Source organism: Puma concolor, chromosome C1 (assembly GCF_028749965.1).
Source record: "Puma concolor isolate L17-30 chromosome C1, mPumCon1.1.hap2, whole genome shotgun sequence".
In the NCBI taxonomy this organism is placed as follows: Eukaryota; Metazoa; Chordata; class Mammalia; order Carnivora; family Felidae; genus Puma; species Puma concolor.
This window is the reverse complement of record NC_141674.1, coordinates 7,243,281-7,262,934: the sequence shown is the minus strand read 5'-3', so window position 1 is coordinate 7,262,934 and position 19,654 is coordinate 7,243,281. Positions and strand designations below refer to the sequence as shown.

At 47.0% G+C, this 19,654-nt stretch overlaps 1 protein-coding gene across 3 annotated transcripts in view; it reads right to left on the bottom strand.

The window, feature by feature from the left end:
- The window catches only part of UBE4B (ubiquitination factor E4B), a 123,556-nt gene that overhangs the window by 4,632 nt on the left and 99,270 nt on the right, over positions 1–19,654 (bottom strand). For all 3 annotated transcript variants that reach the window (XM_086715625.1, XM_025912758.2, XM_086715626.1), the window contains 4 exons: positions 12,599–12,725; positions 10,530–10,674; positions 5,937–6,071; positions 3,003–3,194 (listed from right to left, as the gene is read on the bottom strand). In XM_086715625.1, the coding sequence (XP_086571751.1) occupies positions 3,003–3,194; positions 5,937–6,071; positions 10,530–10,674; positions 12,599–12,725 (599 nt within the window). The remainder of the gene's footprint in view (positions 1–3,002; positions 3,195–5,936; positions 6,072–10,529; positions 10,675–12,598; positions 12,726–19,654) is intronic.

Sequence of the window (19,654 nt, the reverse complement as noted above, 5' to 3'; positions counted from 1 at the left end):
TCCATTTACGTGAAATATCCAGAATAGGCAAACAGGTAAATCCAAAATTATGTAAAACGAAGACAGAAAGCAGATTAATGGTTGCCGAGGGCTGGGGCAAAGGGGCGGGGATGGACAGTGACTGCGTAATGAATATGGCATTTCTTTCTGAGGGTGCTGTTTGGATAAAATGTCGGAACTAGAAAGAGGTGATGGCTTCTTAACACTGTGAATGTACTCAATGCTACTGAACTGCACACTTTAAAATGGTTAATCTTGGGGCACCGGGTGGCTCAGCTGGTTGAGGGTCTGACTCTTGATTTCGGCTCTGGTCACGATCTCATGGTTCATAGAGATCAGGCCGCACGTTGGGCTCTGTGCTGACGGCGCAGAGCCTTCTTGGGATTCTCCCTCTCCTCTCTTTGCCTCTCCCCTGCTTGAGCTCTCTCTCTCTCAAAATAAATACATAAACATTAAAAAATAATAAAATGGTTAGCCTTATGTTATGTGAATTTCACCTCAATTAAAAAAAAAAGGAAACACTGGATGGGAGAAGTGTGACTTCAGATAGGCTCTTTATCTTTTTTTTTTAGTGGTTATTTAGTTTTAGAGAGAAAAAGAGAAAGAAAGAGAGAGAAAGCGGGGGAGAGGCAGAGAGAGCAGGAGAGAGAGAATCCCAAGCAGGCTCTGTGCTGACAGGGACCAATCTCACAAACCCTAAAATCATGACCTGAGTTGAAATCAAGAGTCTGACGCTTAACTGATTGAACCACCCAGGCGCCCTGGACACGCGTGCTTAGCCCATTCTTGGTTGGCGGGGAGAGAAGCTCTTCCTTCCTCGCATGGCTGCCCTTTTCTTCACCCTTTGTCTTCCTGCACACACCAGACCAAACCACGGCCGCTGCTCCCGAAGGAGAAAATTGTAATTCTTGCTCCTCTGAAGCTTTGTAGACTTCCACCCTTTCTTCCCCAGTCCTCAAACCCTCTTTCAAATGATCCTCAGGACTCTAATCAGCTTACAACCAATGTAAGTGGAAAATACCCAGCAATCAGAACAAATACCACACCGTAAAAGGAAGCCAAGAAATCCACTTAAAACACTATTCTCTACATTGGGACACTGGCACTCGTGTGCATTTGCTTCCTGAGTCTGGAAGAACAGGGCTGTTTACACACTCAAGAGAACCCATGCACCCCTGGGCAGAGACTGCCATCTGTGACGCAAGCCAGGTGCCACCACAGGCCACCACGACAATCCACAGGCCTTACCGGGTATTGTCCCCCACTTGGTTTTCACTGTCTCGCCATGTTTATTCACGCTGCAAGGTTTGTGATGTTAACCACTTGTGATGTGGCAGCCACAGCGAGACCACACTTAATGACTCTCCCGAGTGACTTACAGTAAAAGCGCGAGAGTCTCTGGGGACTTTTCGCACCCTGACCTCTGGCGAGGCTAGAGAAGCCCAGCCGCAGCCGGCCTGCTCCCCAAGCAGACACCCCACTCTGGATGGGGGTACTTCCCCATTTCCCCTCTCTCCCTCCAGACTACCACTTCCCCACCATAGTTCTAGAAATGTGCGGTATCACAGGCTGTAGGCTAGAAACACATCTTAGCCCCTCCCACAATAACGGCAAACTCTTAACCCCTCTGATACACTCCTTTCTATGGAAAAACTGCTTCAGACGTGTGTTTTTTTTCCTTTGCAGGCACTTTGTCAAGACCAACTCTCTTGCTTACGTCCCAAAGTACCCACATACGTGAATTATATCTCAATAGAGCTGTTATTAAACAAACAAACAAACAATCAGTACCCAGGGGTGCCTGGGCGGCTCAGTTGGTTAAGCGTACGACTCGATTTCAGCTCAGGTTGTGGGATCGGGCCCTGTGCTGGGCTCTGCACTGACAGTGTGGGGCCTGCTTGGGATTCTCTCTCTCCCTCTCCCCTGCACATGGGCACACATGCTCTCTCTCAAAATAAACATTAAAAAGATAATACCCGCTATTTCCTTATTTTTCTATGATTCCTTTGGATGAGATATGGGTAAAGAACCTTCTAGAATCCCTACTGCTGGTTAACCTGAAACGTGAGTAATATTTGGAGAGAGAGTGTGAACGAAGATGGAGACACAGGTGAGTGTGGAATTTTGGGGCATTTTAAGCAGAAAGCAGAGGGGCTGGGAATATAGGCTCAGGGCCAGACTGACTGGGTCTGAATCCTGCCTCTATCCCATGGCACGGGCGCCACCGGGAGCAAGCCACTTCAACTCTCTGTGCCTCAGTTTCCTCATGTAAAAATAGGGAATCTAATAGAACCTACACCACAGGATTTTGTGAGGACCACATCAACAAAAATACGCCAAGTGGTTAAAACTTGGTATTCGGTTGATAAACAATCAGCTCTTATGACGCTGGTAAGACGTGGCCAGAAGAACATGGAGGGAGAGAAGTCAGAAGGGGGTGGGGCTGGACTACATCGGCAGCTGCGGAAATGCCAAGCGCCAAACTGCGTCCTCACAGGGGACACGAGGAATAAAGGAGAGAGAAGACTATGAAGATCACCCCACGAGGTCTGGAACCTGGAATCACAACGGCGGCAGCACTAAAGCGAAGGCCTGGGAAGCAGGCTTGGAGCCCTGGGAAAGCCGGGCCTCTGTGGGAAGGTAATGGGCCTGCTGCTCGTAGCAGGACGGGCTAAGAACTCCACTGGAGATGTATCTGGGAGCCAAGTCAGCTCTTTTACACCCAATGAAAAAGAGCTGATCCATCTTCGTTTACGTCAGACAAGCTCCCCTGGCCGCGGTGGTGATTATTTCCATTTGCCGACTAAAAACTTCCCAAACCACAATTTAAAAAGTATCGCCTTTCTGATTTCAAGTGGGGAAAATCCAGGGACAGGTGGGTACGTCACTGCACAGGGTCTGCCCGGAAGTCCACAGAGACGCCACCTCTGGTCGCCCAGCTCAGCAGCCTGAACCCCGGCCTCCCCCCGAAATGGCCTGCCCCCCCCCCCCCGTGCACCGACCTGGTCGTCAGCAATGGCTTTGGCGAACCGGGCACAGTCCAGCTGCAGGTAAATATCTGTCAGTTGGTCCAACAGCTTCTTTGGTTCAAAGCCGTATTTCTCAGGGTTTTCTACTTTCAGGTCCCGGCACTTGGGGCCACAGAGTTGCTGAAGATTAAAGTTGAGCATTGCAGCCAGTCGGGGTCCCAGCTCCTAGGAAATCACAGGGTAATAGGACAATTCAAGCTGTTGAGACAAGTGAGAAGGACCAAAACTCCCATCTCAGTGGAGGAACAGGAATGGGCCGGATTAATCTGCAGAGAATCCCTTATATGTGCCGTGGATCGTAAGCTGAAGAAGAACGTTCCGCTCAAAATTTTCTTTACTCTCCATCTCTAACCCGATAATTCTAACACTTAATAACGTTGCAGGTTGATGGAATACCTACAAATATCAACGGAAGGGTGACCTTTGCTTTAAATTCATGCTTTCGGTGACAAAAAACAAGGATTACTCCAAATTCATTGAGAAGTAGGTAAGAGGGAAAATCACTCAGAATCCCATCATCATAACGTAAGTCAAAGAAATTTTTGGTATGTTCATTTAGCCGCCATTGTATGTGCATTCGTTTTCTTTCCTTTTAACATTTTACTTTTAAGTAACCTCTACACTCAACATGGGGCTCGAACTCACGACCCCGAGGTCAAGAGTCGCATGCTCCACTGAACTGAGCCAGCCAGGCGCCCTGATGCATTATTTTTCTAAATTTCAAAAGCGTCTGACAGTTCTGACAGGGTGCACCGTTCTTATTATCGGAGGCCAAGAAAGGAGAAATGCAGAAGAAGCAGAAGATAAAGTTTATGTCTTAAATCATCTTAAATGTGGCAGGTGAGAGACAAAGCACACTTAAATGAAACCAGTAGCCAATATAAACAATATGCAAAAACCCACCCGATGTCCCAGTACTTAGTACAGTAGGGCACGTGTGCTTCAAGCAAACCTGCAGGAGGAATCCTGCCTCAGGTTAGACAGTATCAGGCCATTAAAAAAAAAAAAAAGTCACAGAACAAGGTTTTCATTACATTTAATGATTGCACTTATACACATCCAACTGAAATTTGGCTTTTCGAGAACCTGCTTTGCACAAAGTAAAGCGCTCCTGTATTTGACTGTTAGGAAACTGTGGAATACAGGAGTGATAAGGACAGGATATCGTTGGCAGGGTTTTATTTTTCCCCAAGTGGGAGAGGTTTGAGCTAGCCGGTGAAGAAGGCGAAACTGTGTGGCAAAGGAAAAGGATGCATCGAAGCAGGCACAGGCAAAGAGTGCGTGTGGAAGGCTACGGCCAAGGCACGCAGATAGCTCAGGTCAAGGAACGGCCTTGAGGGGCGCCTGGGTGGCTCAGTCGGTTGAGCGTCCGGCTCTTGATTTCGGCTCGGGTCATGATTTCGCAGTTTGTGAGTTCGAGCCCCGTGCTGGGCTCTGTGCTGACACTGTGGACCCCTGTTTGGGATTCTTTCTCTCTCCCTCTCTCTCTGCTCCTCCTCCACTTGAGCTCTCGCTCACGCTCTCTCTCTCTCAAAATAAATGAACAAAATTTTTTTAAAAAGTAGGCCTTGAAAAAAATTAATTTTAGTTGATATGAAAACATTAGACTTTGCTTTCAATAAATTCCTTTAAAAATGAAGAACTCAGAACCAAAAATAGGCTCTATGACAATTTAGTCTCAAATAATTTATTACAGTTCCCTAACAATCAAAGACTTGCTGATTTGGGGTCACTGAACGTAAAATAAAACGTGGTTTGGTGCCGGGATTGGCAAACTGCTACCTGCGGGCCAAATCTGACCTGATGCTTGTTTTCATAAAGTTTTACCGAAACACAGCCACGCTTACTGGTTTCTATATTGTCTGTGGCCGCTTACGTGCTGCAACAGCACAGCTGAGTAGCTGGGACAGGCTGTACGGCCCACGATGCCTAATAATTTACTCTCTGGCCTCCGTAGAAAAAGTTGAAAGGATTTCCATTTGCCAACCCCAGGGAAGCAAGGGTCTGCACTATCTTGTTTAAATTAGTCGTGGTGTCCGTGTGCTTTCAATAGTGAGCTCAGTTTTGTTTCACCTTCCACGGCTCTTTTATAAATAGATGTGAAATGGAAAATGGTGGGGGGGGGGGGGGGACTCCTTGCTGAGATGCACACAGGCCAGGGTGTGGTGATACTGTTGAACGAAGCGGTGAACGTGGAAATTGGAGGAAATGAGTAACCAAGTTACATTCCATTGTCAGCCTGTCCATATTGCCAGGTAATTAACCACCGGCTCCCGGCCCCTTCTTGGCCTTCCTCACGACCCTTATCCTGGCCACACCGTAAAGCTTCTGTGCCGTGCGGCAGCTCCAACACCAAGCAGCAATCTCCGGTCATGTGGCTCAGTTTCCATTTCAAAAACAGGACTCCGATCTTATTAATAATATCAAGGCCAAATGTTTTGACTACCTTTGATCTGTCATAAACCGTAATTATGGCTCCCGTCACCCTTTGGCTTCTTGAGTATAGCAAAGCTACAGCTAGGAGAACCGAAGATCTTACCCAGTATCAGTGATTTCTACTTGATAGACTCTAATTTCCAACTGACGTTACTTTCTATGTCTCCTATAGACACAATACAGGAATCGATAATGATAAAAATATGTCACAGCCTCAACATTAGTGATCCCGTGTGCTCTGTAAGCAGAAAGCGAATTGAGTTATCTTGGAAAAGACTGTTTGCAGACTTCTGTCTATCCTCAGAGTGCTTTATCACCTCGCATAACTGTGAACAAAACCAGTATCAAAATTTCACTTAGTGGCTGTGAGCTGCAACGTCCAGGATCTCCACAACCACCTTTAGTTACAGGTGCCGGAGCCTGACTGTGGAATCCGACATGCAAAACAAACACCCCGAAGCTTCCACTCACCGGTCTGAGGAATGGCTTCTGGACCTGCTTGGTGAGGATATGGAACATGTCCACGGTTTCTGTTGCCAGGGCGAGATAGGAGCGTGAAACACGTTCGTCCTGAGCAAGCTGGGACTGACGGGCTTGCTGCTGATCCTATAGGAAACACGGAGCAGACGCCAAGCCAAGGTCAGTATTGGCCGTGAGCTCACTGGCACGCCGAGCGTGATGGAAAATACAGTCCGCTCCTAATGGGACAAGGGCGCAGCAAAGCCAACATGCCGAGGGAATGGGAACAACCCAAAGCAGAGAATTTTCCAGATAAGGTACAGTTCATTCCTTTCAGCATCAGAACTCTCTAGGCCTCTGAGTACGGTGACCGTGGCCCATTATTTCACTTCCACGCGACTGGGTTTCCTCAATGATAAAAGAAGTCACGTTCATGTTCCGTGCGGGATGAAATAACTGATTCTTTCATCACACCCGATACACGTGGTTGCTAACGAAGGAGAGCTCGTTCCCCTTAATAACAACTGGCAGCCATCATTATTGTGAGAACATGGACGTGTTCTGCTCCGACACCGCGGCCAATAGGTTTTGCCCCTACATGGAGCGCCTACAGATCGCTAAAAGGTTCTGAGTTTCGTCAGGCTGTCAGCCCCGACAACGGTCAGCATTCTTGCCTCCGGCACCGTCCTTGTCCTTCAACTCTGCCATGGGCTGGGAACCAAGATGAGAAGGTGTCTGAGTCATGGGGAAAGCAAGTGGGGCCCTGAAGGCTCTGGGATGGAGAAAAGCCACAGAAACATCAGGGAAGACTGAAATCCTTACATCACGGCTCAGAGGCTGGTTTACTTTACGTAGAGGGGGAGGGGCAAGAGCCAGGACAGCTGAAGTCCCCCAACGAGTGCCCCTAGGGTAAGTGCCCTGAGTGGGTGCCTGGGGGAGGTTCTGCAACGATGCTGGGTGGCCTGCCCACTGCCCCTCGGTCAAGACTGCGCCTACGCAACATGCTGGAGCAGGAAGACACGAGGACAATGAAGTGAGAACGAGTGCAATGCGCACCTGCGTGTCGCATGCACTCGTCCAGACCTGGTGTCCGGGCCCTCCTCCAGGCCAGGCCCACCTTTCGGCTCTGGTGATAAGAGTAGAGAACGAGACCAAGAGGCCCGCAAGCCTCACGGAGCCCAGACTGCGGGGCAGGGAAGAGATAAGCAGTACGCAAACATGCTTCCCGATACACGGTAAGTCTGAGAGTGATGGAGACAAATAGAGCAGAATGAGAAGGAAAGCGGTCAGGGATGGCCTCTGAGAAGGTGACATTTAAGTGGGTATCTGAAGGAAGCGAGCCAGCAGAAATCTGGGGCAAGAAGGCCCCTGTGGTTGGGGGAGGGGGAGGGAAGAGGAAAAGGGTGGGGCCAGGGGCCCACTCTAATTCGGGTCTGGACCCTGAGTGAGAAGGGAAACCGGGAAGAGTTCTGAGTCAAGCGGCGATAACGAGCAAACAGGTTTAACAGCATCCCTCTGTTATGGACACGACAAAGGTGGCGAGAGACCGGTGAGAGGGGCGACAGCAAGCCAGGCGAGAGACGGTCTAGAGGTAGGGGAAAGAGAGGAGGTCAGACATGGGTATAGCTCAAGATAGAGCCTGGGGCTCCTGGGTGGCTCAGTCGGTTGAGCGTCTAACTCTTGATTTCAACTCAGGTCATGATCCCAGGGTCATGGGATCAAACCCCATGTTGGGCGCTGCACTGAGCAGTGGCGCCTGCTTAAGAGTCTCTCTCTCTTTCTCTACCTCTGACCCGCCCCCCTGCTTGTGCGCCCTCTCTCTCTCTCAAATTAAAAAAAAAAAAAAAAAGATACAGCCTTGGGGCACTTGCTGAGAGAGAAGAATCAAGGAGGACTCCAAAGTGTTGGGTCAGAGCAATCAACAGAATGTAGTTGTCCCTTGAGCCTGGGTGGCTCAGTTGGTTAAGCATCCAACTTTGGCTCAGGTCATGATCTTGCAGTTTGTGAGTTCGAGCCCCGGGTCGGGCTCTGTGCTGACAGCTCAGAGCTTGGAGCCTGCTCCAGATTCTGTGTGTGTCTCTCTCTCTGCCTGGGCCCCCCCCCCTCCCCACTCACACTCTGTATCTCTCTCTCTCAAAAATAAAGATTAAAAAAAAGTTAAAAAAAGAAAAAAAGAATGTAGCTGTCCCTCAATGAGGTTGGGCAGACCTGGAGAGGAGAAGTGGCCCCCCCCTTGTCAAGGGATACTATGAGACCACCGGGCAGAGGAGCAAGTCAACAGCTAGTGAAGCAGGTCTGGCGTCAGGAGAGATAGGAACTGAGGAGACATGTTCCAGAATCTTTAGAATAACGACCATCAAAGCTGCTGGGAATAGATGATATCACCTAGCAGTGATTTCCAACTGGGGGATCAGGCCACGTGCAGGAGTGTTTCTGGCTGCCTGATAACTCGGGGCAGGAGGGTAATTCACTGGCATTAAATAGGCGCGAGCCAGAGATGCCAAATGTCCCGCGACGTATGGTGCGGTCTTCCATTCCAATAATTCCATAATAAAGAATTATTACCACACCGAAATTCCACCGAGCACCTGAGAAACACCAGCCTTGGCAGCGAGAGCGGAGAGAGGAGGGGAGGAGCCTGAGGGCTGAGCAGCCGAGTCCGCCAGCATTCGGAGGATGGCGAGATGGGAGCAGCAGGCAGGGAGGTGGGTGGCAGGAAGGGACTTCAAAATCACACAGACGTATTTCTGAAATAGCACTTGGTTGGAACTATTTATGCTGCTTTCTCATCCACGGACACGGCAAAATCAACAGGAACTGTTGAGTTATCTCCTAAGCAAACGCTACTGAGCACCGACCGTGAATGAGACCATGTGCCACAGACCCGTATCCCAACATCTACGACAGAAGCTGGTCTAAGACAAGCATCACAAGCGACACGGAGTGGGCGCTACAGAAGTATAGAGCAAGGGGAGGGTTTGGGGCGGCTCTGGCTGGGGTAGTCCAACCATGAGGGAATCCCTGCACAAGGCCTTGTGTAAAGAATGGGTAGGATTTTCATACACAAGAACGGCAAGCAGAGAATTCGGGACAGAAAGAATGACTTGAGGCAAATGAAACAAGGAGAGCTACACGTCCTGAGCGCCAGTGCTGAGCTGGGTTCGCGACATCCACCATCCCTCCTCCTAGTTTTTCCGCAAAGCAGGGATCATCTCTGCTTCAGGGACAAGGAAACAGATTCAGGAACTCTGAATGCGTGGTGGCATCAGTCCTCAAACCTAGGTGCCCTCGGCTCCAAAGTTGCACCTCTTTTGGCTAGGCCTCATCTGTTTGCCCAGCATGTTCTCCAAGGGCCCGGGGACCGGTCCAGATCGGAGCCAACAGACTGGAATGGGAGAAAAGCTTGGAAGGACTCCCGAGAGCTACTGTGGGGAGGCGTGAAACATAAGGTCTGGGCCGACTCTTGCCCCGGGGAGATGGGGAGGTGCAGGAGGGAAGCTTTGGAGGCACCACAGGAAAAAGAGTTTAAAGTGTGTTTAGAAACGAATACGAGGGTAGACAGTAGGTGAGACTCCAGTGGATGCCAGGGCAGTGCCGAGGAAAAAGAAGACAACCACCACGTTATCTCAAGAATACAAAGAGAGGGGGTCCAGCAGTGTGGCGGCCTGGACTCGGGCATCCAGCATTCACGGGCCCTGCAAAGCCCCCGGAAGGCTTCAGTCTGTAGTGTAAGCACGCTGGCTAAGCTACAGCAAGTCGTAAAATTCTCACCACAGCTGCAGGAACACTTGGAATAAAAACATCTCCTAAGTGTGCTTTCATACGTGCTTATGTATCTTAAGATACTTTTTGACTGTGCGGCATTAAGCTCGACAGTATTTTCGCACTGAGAATGCTACTGCAAGTAAAGAAACAACAGTGCTCCCTCCTCTCCCAGGAGAATTCCTCTGGGGAAGCAGTTCTGATTCTGAGCCCGGGAACAGAAGGAACCAAGATACCAAGTCCCCAGTAGTTGTCAAGAGCGAAGTAACTGATCGGGGAACCGTCTAAATGGCTGCAGTGTCAGAAAAGCATGCCAGTGTGCTGTCACGTCACCATGTCACCATGTCATGGAACCTGGCAAAACGACACTGTCTTCCACCAATAACCAAATATAAAACCAAGATCAACCAGAAGGAAAAAAAACCACACCAGAATCCTGCGTGATTCACATAGCTGTCTAAAGGAGATGCTGTGAGCAAATCAAATGCTTGTCTGGCACAGAATTCTAGAGATTTATTTCCTACTTTCATAAACTGACATCAACAACAGTCAGACAATAAAAGCTCTTCTCCAAAAAAGCCCTTTAAAACTAAGAAGGCAGGAGAACGCATGTTGAAAGACTTCTCGACTCGCTTCTTAGCTTTAGATGGAGTGTTTAAGCTCACTCCTCCCCTGAACCCGGATCAACTTCACAGAAGCCCGCAGGTGGGAGGTGACAAGCAATGACAAGTACGTCACATCTAAGTCAGCAGGGCCCACAAACGCGGCCCCGGGCAGAGCCCTGCCCAGGGGCCGAGGCGGTTTTCCGGCTCCGCCGTCCGAGTGCCTGCGCCGTGTCCTCACCCGGGGCAGCTGGTCCCACTGGTCTTTGTTCTTCATCTCTTCTTGCACTTCATGGATCCGCTTCAGAGACTCCAGACTTTCATCGAGCAAAAACGTCGTGTCATTTATCAGCATGTTTATGTAGCGCACAAACTGCTTCCCCGAACTGGAAAGGCAATTACATTGCACACGGTCAGACCTCTTGCCGAAGCAAAGTGCCACAGCAGATCCCAAAGAAAATGGGCCTCTGCCCTAAATGCCAACCATCTGGCCCTGTAAGACTGCCTCCCGGGCCAGCACTCAAGCACTGTGGAGGTCAAGGACTACAGAGTCTCTCCCTGGATCTTGCTATTCCTTTTAATTAACTGTGATGAGCTCATTTCAGTGGTGCGCCGGAGGCACCTTGCACGGTTGATGAGAGCCAATTACTAGTATTTCAGAATTTTGTGAGCAGACTCCCTTGGCAGCTTAAATTTAGCCACGGTGGAAGTATTTACACCTGAGAAAACCAGCAAAGGCTGAATTTTCTCCACCTCTTCAGAGAGCAGGTTTACTAACACATCCCTGGCTCATTCTCTCAATGATCTGAAGTCGAGAAGACACTCTTCCAGACTAGAAAATATGCTTAAACTCACCAAGATACAAAGAAAGTATAAATAATTACCCACATATAAGGGACAAGAGAATTACTCATACAGTTATTCTTCATTATAAAGAAAGACACGTTGAAGAAAAGTTGGCAGCTGTAACATTGATAAAGGAGGCTATTAATTCACTTTCTAGACCTTGAAGCTTCCAATCTGTAAAACTGTCCTGTATATCCCGTTATAACGGAGGGCTCGCTCGTGCGTGGAGATTTGAGTGCACCGTTAGGCTTCATAACTGCAAGATTAGTAGAGAAAAAGAGTAGCCACACACCCTTCGGGATCTATCACTGTGTAATCAGGAGGCAGGAAGCCTGGATTTCAGGAACAAGGCAAGTTCAGGAAGACCACTCCCAACTCAGCACCACGCAAATCAAGCCGTGGGCCTGTCTGGTCTAAACTTGTGCCAGGGTTTGCTGGAACACAATTCTGACCAGAAGAGCAGCTCACGAAAAGAACTGGCTTAAAGAGTTCACTCTGCAGAAAGTTACCTAGCAAACGGCTAACAAATATTGTCGACTAGTGACTTAGTTAACAAGCGACAACTGGATTTAATCAAAGCTCTAATACGGTTTGCAAAAGATCCAAGTAGATGGGATAAAATTTCTTAAGAATAATTTGAAAGTTCAACATTTTCATCCATTTTCTTTCTCAAGCACCTTTCTGTTTAAAGTAATTTAGACGAGGGGCGCCTGGGTGGCTCAGTCAGTTGAGTGTCTGACTTTGGCTCAGGTCACAACCTCACAGTTTGTGAGTTTGAACTCTGTGCTGACAGCTCAGAGCCTGGAGCCTGCTTCAGATTCTGTGTCTCCCTCTCTCTCTCTCTGCCCTTCCCCTGCTCACACTCTGTCTCTCCCTCTAAAAAATAAACATTAAGAAAAAAATTTTTTAAGTAATTTAAACAAAATTACTAAAGTCCGGGTTAAAGTAGTCACTAAAATTCCAGGTAGGTAATGAAAGGTCCTTAGTCAAGGTTTAGGGCCTTGTTACAAAGAATGACGTTGGAAATAATGACCCCAACCTGACCGCTTCCAAATCTAAAGTCTTCCTAACATTTCTCATCTAAAGCGTGACATCAGATTCCAGAACATTCGAAGATCTGGTTCCAGTCATTCTGACAACTTCGCTTCACACCGTAATCACAGAAACAGCAAAAGACACTTAACACATCATCTCCGAATATTTATAAATTCTTTCTTTAATGTATACATACCATCCCCGAAGTATGTCAACAAATCTAAAGTTCAGCAAAGTCTGGCCAGCACAGACATTTCAATAACCCTGCTCTCATGTACCAGAACCACCTAGAAAACTTAAAGGAGGCTGAGATCAAGCAAACAGTCAATAAGAACCAGCTATGAAAGCTCTTAAGCAGCCACCCTACCTGTGGTTTGCAAGAGAGCAAGCTGTGACTTGCTCCGTGAGTATCAGGGGCCAGATACTCACTTGAATTCCTCCATGAAGGTGCCATGGTGAGCTATGTTTTGCCAAAGGCTCTTGAAAATGGTGCTAATGTGATAGCGAATGGTAAACTTGTCGTAGAACTCGCTGGTGGCTCCGGTATGCTCCACATCTAAAGAAGAAAGACAAAGGCATTGAAGGACGGATACAGTCTTACCTTTCTTTCAGAAAGCAGTTACTGTGGCCACGATGTGAATACGAGTCTGTATGCGCAGCTGTATCTCATACGTAAGGGCAAGACAGAGCTTGTACGAGGTGGTTCTAAAGACACAAGCTTCGCAGAGAAGCTCTGGCAGTGGCACGATACCAAAACGAATCGAGCTCGAAAATGCCACCAGCATAGCATCAACTCGCCAAGGACGAGAAAAGAAATGGGTCAAGTTTTCTTAGGGGCCACATACCTATTAAATCTCACTACAGGCCTACCTCATTTTATCGTGCTTTTTTTTGTTTTTTTGTTTTTGTTTTTGTTTTTTTTTACAAATTGAAGGTTTGTAGCAACCCTGTGTCACGCCAAGTCTATCGGCACCATTTTTCCGACAGCATTTGGTCACTTCCTGTCTCACGTTTGGTAATTCCCGCAATATCTCAAACTTTTTCATTATTATTATATTGGTTACGGTGACCTGTGATAGGTATTACGACTCACTGAAAGCTCAGATGATACCATTGTTAGCAATAAAATAGTTTTATTTTTTAAAATAAGATTTTTATTTTTTTAAACATTTTTTTAAATTACTTTTGAGAGACAGAGAGCGTGAGCAGGGGAGGGGCAGAGAGAGAGGGAGAGACAGAATCAGAAGCAGGCTCCAGGCCCTGAGCTGTCAGCACAGAGCCCGATGTGGGGCCTGAACCCACAAACCGTGAGATCATGACTTGAGCTGAAGTCCAGATGCTTAACCGACCGAGCCACCCAGGCGTCCCATCAATAAAATATTTTTAAATTAAGATATATACATTGGCTTTTTAGACACAGTGAAAATGTACACTTAACAGACTATAGTATAAATAACTTTCACATGCACTGGGAAACCAAAAAATTAATCTGCCTCTCTTTATTCTGAGATTTGCTTTATTGCAGTGGCCTGGATCCAAACCTGCAATATGTTTGTAATATGTTTGTATTATTTTAAGTACTTTTGATAATTAACATTTTCAGGGGCGCCTGGGTGGCGCAGTCGGTTAAGCCTCCGACTTCAGCCAGGTCACGATCTTGCGGTCCGTGAGTTCGAGCCCCGCGTCGGGCTCTGGGCTGATGGCTCAGAGCCTGGAGCCTGTTTCTGATTCTGTGTCTCCCTCTCTCTCTGCCCCTCCCCCGTTCATGCTCTGTCTCTCTCTGTCCCAAAAAAATAAATAAACGTTAAAAAAAAAAAATTTAAAAAAAAATAAATAAATAAATAAAACATTTTCAAACACATTACCAAAGTAAAGAAAAGCATAGTAATACCCTATGTATTCACTGCTCATTTACCAACATCCATATATTGTTAAAATGGAACAAAGATCAAGCTTAGTTTTCCAAAGACAAATAGCTTAAGCATGAGAAGTTCCTGAATTTATGACAAGTTTTAAAAAAAGGGAAAGCTGTCAGGTAAACACAATAAGGCTCACGAAAAAGTTAAAAACGGGAATTAAAATAAGATGCCATTTTTCTTAACCTATCAACTTGGCAGATATTATAAAAAAGACCCTGTGAGCATGTAGGAGAAAGTTACCCTCTGACTGCTGGTGGGAATGAACAGCAATATGATCCCTTGAAGGCAATGTGACAACATTGTATCACAAGCTTGTGACAACAATGTATCACAAGCTATCGATAAGCCCATCTCTCTGACCCACCAACTCTATTCCAGAAAACATACGCTGGCATGTTCAAACATCTCCCAGGATACTCTTTAAAGTACTATTTGTATTAGGGAAAAGATATAAATGCAAATGCCCGACAGAGAACATGAAAAAGTATTTGTGATATTATAGGCGAAAACCACAGGCTACCGGGGCACCTGGGTGGCTCAGCTGGTTGAGCGTCCAACTTCAGCTCAGGTCATGATCTCACAGTCTGTGGGTTCGAGCCTCAAGTCAGGCTCTGTGCTGATAGCTCAGAGTCTGGAGGTTGCTTCCGATTCTGAATCTCCCTCTCTCTCTCTCTGCCCCTCCCCCGCTCATGCTTTATCTCTGGCTCTCAAAAATGAATAAACATTAAAAAAAATACAAAAGAAAGAAAGAAAGAAAGAAAGAAAGAAAGAAAGAAAGAAAGAAAGAAAGAAAGAAAGAAAGAAAGAAAGAAAGAAAGAAAGAAAACCACGGGCTACCAAATGGGGCCAGTCATATTTAAAGCCTGTGCCGTGTGCACACACACACACGCATGCACGCACGCACACAATTTACATATATGTAAGTTGGCTGAAAAAATATAGAGCAAAATGTTAACGGAGATTCTGAATACAGAGATTATCAATAACTTTTATCTTCTTTTTGGCATTTTCTATATTTTGCAAAGAACATATTTTTGTGACAAGAATTTAAAAATGAAAGGCAAAAGGTAACACCTACCATACAAAGACCTAAAAGCACTTACACATCTTCATGAGGTCAAACTTTCTTTACAATGAACTAAGTGTCATTTTATTCACTGTATGAAAGTGTGAAATAAAGTGTGGAGAGCTGATTTAAACAGCGTCTATTTGGGAAAGACACTGGGGGCTGATACAGAGTGTCTCGTATCCTTGAAGTCGCCCGTCATACCCGCACCACATCCTGAGCGCTGCAGACGCCCGGTAATGACTGTTAACTTATGATCAATATACACCTCTCCCAACATTTTATAAATTTCACTCCTAATGCTCCCGCAAAACTGCAGCAGCCCAAGTTCTATTTCCCAAGTCCAAGTTCTAAGAGGTCTGTAATGAACCAGACACTGGCTGGCCTCACTCCCCCACTACTCACCATGCTTCCCCCTGCAGGTCTTCTTGTTCAGTTCATTAAACTGCCCAGGCCTCAGGGCCTTTACACGTGCTGGCTTGGTTGTCTGCCACACTGTGGCTGAGACCTTCGTGTGATTCACTCTTTTGTCTCATTAGACCTTCCCTGACTACGCTTCTTAAAGTAGCATCATGCCCTCCTCCCACAGCCACTGTCTGAAAGGATCTTATTTATTGGTTCAACGTCCGTCTCCCAACTAGAACGCCTGACTCACAAAAGCGGCGTTTGTGTGACATATTCACCACTAGGCCTTACCATCAAAACCAGGGCTGACACACTATAGGAGCTTCATAAACATTTGTAGAATTAGTGAGTGAATCTACTAGGGCTAATGCTGGCTTTGCCGATGCAGCTCGGCCTGGGGAAGAGGACAGTCTTGAAATACGTCTTAGTTATCAGTGTTCTTCCAGGTTCTGAGTAGCCAGGTGGGGAACGCTGCTCCTTAAGGAACTGACTGCTGCTACAAAGAAAATACTCTGATTTTGAAGCTTAATTTTCTTTTTGAAATAAAAACTTGATCTTCAGGGGGCGCCTGGGTGGCGCAGTCGGTTAAGCGTCCGACTTCAGCCAGGTCACGATCTTGCGGTCCGTGAGTTCGAGCCCCGCGTCAGGCTCTGGGCTGATGGCTCAGAGCCTGGAGCCTGTTTCCGATTCTCTGTCTCCCTCTCTCTCTGACCCTCCCCCGTTCATGCTCTGTCTCTCCCTGTCCCAAAAATAAATAAACGTTGAAAAAAAAATAAATAAAAAAAAAAAAAACTTGATCTTCAGCATCTCCTAAGCTAGGATAGTCTCTTGGGGCAGAAAAGAGGAGCTCGTTCCATATAGCGATCTCTAATTCACGCCTAAGAGTCAGGACCCAAGTCAGCAGGTCTTATTATGGGCTTCAGACACGAGTGGAGGGCTGCCTCCGATGCCCCACCGCAGGGTTCTCTCGGCACCGGTCCCACGTGACCACAGCAGTCACGGCACGGCAGTCAGGAGCACCTGTGCCAAGGTCCCAACTGCAGAGGTTACTGCCACTCACTAGCTGCTGACCTTCAGCAAGCTGCTTGACCTTTCTAAGCTTCAGGTTCCTCATTTGTAACATGGAGATATTTATAGGACCCATCTTGAGGACGGCTGTGCAGATTAAGTGAAAGGATTAGAAAGTATTCAATAAACGGCGGCTATTATTAGTGCGGGTATCATCTATCTAGGACTGCAGGTGTGGTCCAGGGCCAGACGGTACACTGCCTGGTGGCAAAGGGAACGGGAGAACACCACTCATCCAGCCGTCCCTGCGATCCTACCAGTGGGGCTCCACCAGGACCAGCACTGGTCTCCCAGGAAGAAGCCCGGCCCTTAGCACAAGCTTATACTCCGCCCCCATGCTTTATGCCAAAGTCCCAGTGACAGGCTCAGGGCACAGTATAAAACACATTTCACTAGGGGCGCCTGGATGGCTCAGTCAGTTAAGCGTCTGGCATCGGCTCAGGTCATGATCTTGCAGTTCATGAGTTTGAGCCCCGCATCAGGCTCTGCGCTGACAGCTTAGAGCCTGGAGCCTGCTTCGGATTCTGTGTCTCCCTCTCTTTCTTCCCCTCCCCCACTCCTCTCTCTCCCTCTCTCTCTCTCTCTCTCTCTCTCAAGAATAAACATTAAAAAAAATTTTTTTTAAATACACTTAACTAAACAACTTTTGTTTTTAATACTAACAATACATGTTTACTGCAGAATAATTAAGTTCAGATTTTTTTTTTAAGTTTATTTATTTTGAAAGAGAGTCAGTGAGCAGGGGAGGGGCAGAGAGAGAGAATCCCAAACAGGCTCCACACTGCTAGCGTGGAGCCCGATGTGGGGCTCGAACCCACAAACCAGGAGATCATGACCTGAGCCAAAGTCAGATGCTCAACAAACTGAGGCACCCAGGTGCCCCAAGTTCAGACAATTTTTAAAAAAGAAAAAGAAAGAAAACCATTCACAGGTCTATCACTCAAAAGTAACTGACTCCCTGTTAATATTTTGGTATCTGTTCTTCCACACTGTTTTCCATCACATACATGGGCACCAACACATGGTCATTGTGTACCTACTGTTTCGTTACTAGACACTGTCTTCAATCGCTTCACCATTTACTGTAAATAACACATCATCTTTCCTAGCTCAGAGAGACCCACTATCGGATACCTAATTTACTTTATCCACAGCTGGCAGACATTTAGGCAGTTTTACGAATTTTCACTATACTGCACCGTAAACGATGCTGCAGTAATGATCACTATAAACACATACGTACATTTACAATTCTCCCCGTAGAACAGATGACTAGAAATTAAGTTCACATTCAAAAGGATGAGCTGTTTACGTAGCTGCTGTCCCTCAGCCCCCAATCCACCCTTTATGGCTTTGTGATGCTGGGGCTGGGACTCTGCAGGCTTCCCCTGGCCAGCTGGCCCTCTGTTGGGTTCGCCAACAGGGGGCGCTGCAGAAGAACCGGAGACCTGAAGGAGAGAAGGGGCTTGGACCTGGGGGGTAGGCTGGCTGCTCCCGTCAGCAAAGGTTCTCCTGCTCAGCAGCCGCTTCCGGTTTCCAACTCTGTCCAGGGCTCGCGGCACTAGCCAGCCTGCACACCCTCAGAGAGGCCAGATGGCCACTGTCGTTGCTGAGAGGCCTGGCCAAGCCCTCGTCCGCGCCGCTAGATTTTACTACCTGCGGCCTCTTGCCTCAGCGCCCCCAGCTCTGCCACTTCTGCACCTACACTCTGCCTTTCACCCCAAAGTCCCTCATTTGCCTTTCTGTCTTCCGTTTGCCCAGGTCCTTGTACAGCTGATCCTTGAACAACATGGGTTTGAACTGCACGGGTCCACTTACGTGGTCTCTTCAATAAAAATACACACAGGACTGTAAATGTATTCTCCTTACAATTTTTCTGTAACATTCTTTTTCTCTAGCTTACTTTATCGTAACAATACAGCATTTAATACATATACAGAAGAAGTGTCAATTGACTGTTCTTGATAAGGCTTCTGGTCAGCAGTAGGCTTTAATAATGAACTTTGGGGGAGTTAAATCTAGATTTTTGACTGTGTGGGGCGTGCTCCTAACTCCCACATTGTTCCAGGGCCTTCTGTACGTACTCAATTCTGTGAAAATAACTGGCATGTTTCTGTCTTCCTTACTGGACCCTGACTGATATGTGGGATCTATAAATTTTTAGGGCTTCTGGTGTGGACTGCCAAATTGCCCTCCGGAAAGGTTTTACCAATTTACATTCTCATAGAGTTTCATAGCTGCCCACTAGCTATGGGGGAAATGAAAGAGGTATTTGCAGGTTAATGTGTTTCTCAGCAACTATGTTATTAGCTACAACTAGATAGTCTCTTTCTTAAAAAATAAATTAAAAAACAAATAGGTGAAAAGAGGTCCCTTATGCTATTTTAAGAAATGCAGAACTATCTTCAGGGCGCCTGGGTGGCTCAGTTGGTTAAACATCTGACTCTTGACTTTGGCTCGGGTCACGATCTTACAGTTCGTGGGTTCAAACCCCTCACTGTGCTCCACACTGATGGCATGGAGCCTGCTTGGGATTCTCTCCCTCTCCCTCTCTCTCTGCCCCTCCCAACTTGCACTTGACCTCTCTCTCAAAATAAACTTAAAAAAAAAAAAAAAAAGAAATGCACAATTATCTTCAACGAAGTCTGATATGTGCAAGGCACTGAATAAGGTCCTGTCCTGTACATGTGTAACTCATCATTTGCACTTGAATGGCCCTCTTTCCCAGGGAGGGAGGCCCTGCCCCACCAGGGCTAAAGAATGAAAGAGGAGGACTGGGGAGCCAGGAAGAGGCTTTTGACCCAGGAGTGCTCTCTGCTGTTGTCAAAGTGAGGATGTTAACAAAACTTCAAGATGCTCATCTACTTACTTTAGGTGTAAGATGATAACAGGTAGGCTGGGAAGGAAAGAAACTGTTTTTTCTTTTTTTTTTTAAAGTAATCTCTATACCCAAAGTGGGGCTTGAACTTGACCTATAGATCAAGAGTTTACTGATTCTTCTATCATAGATCATGCTCTACCGACGGA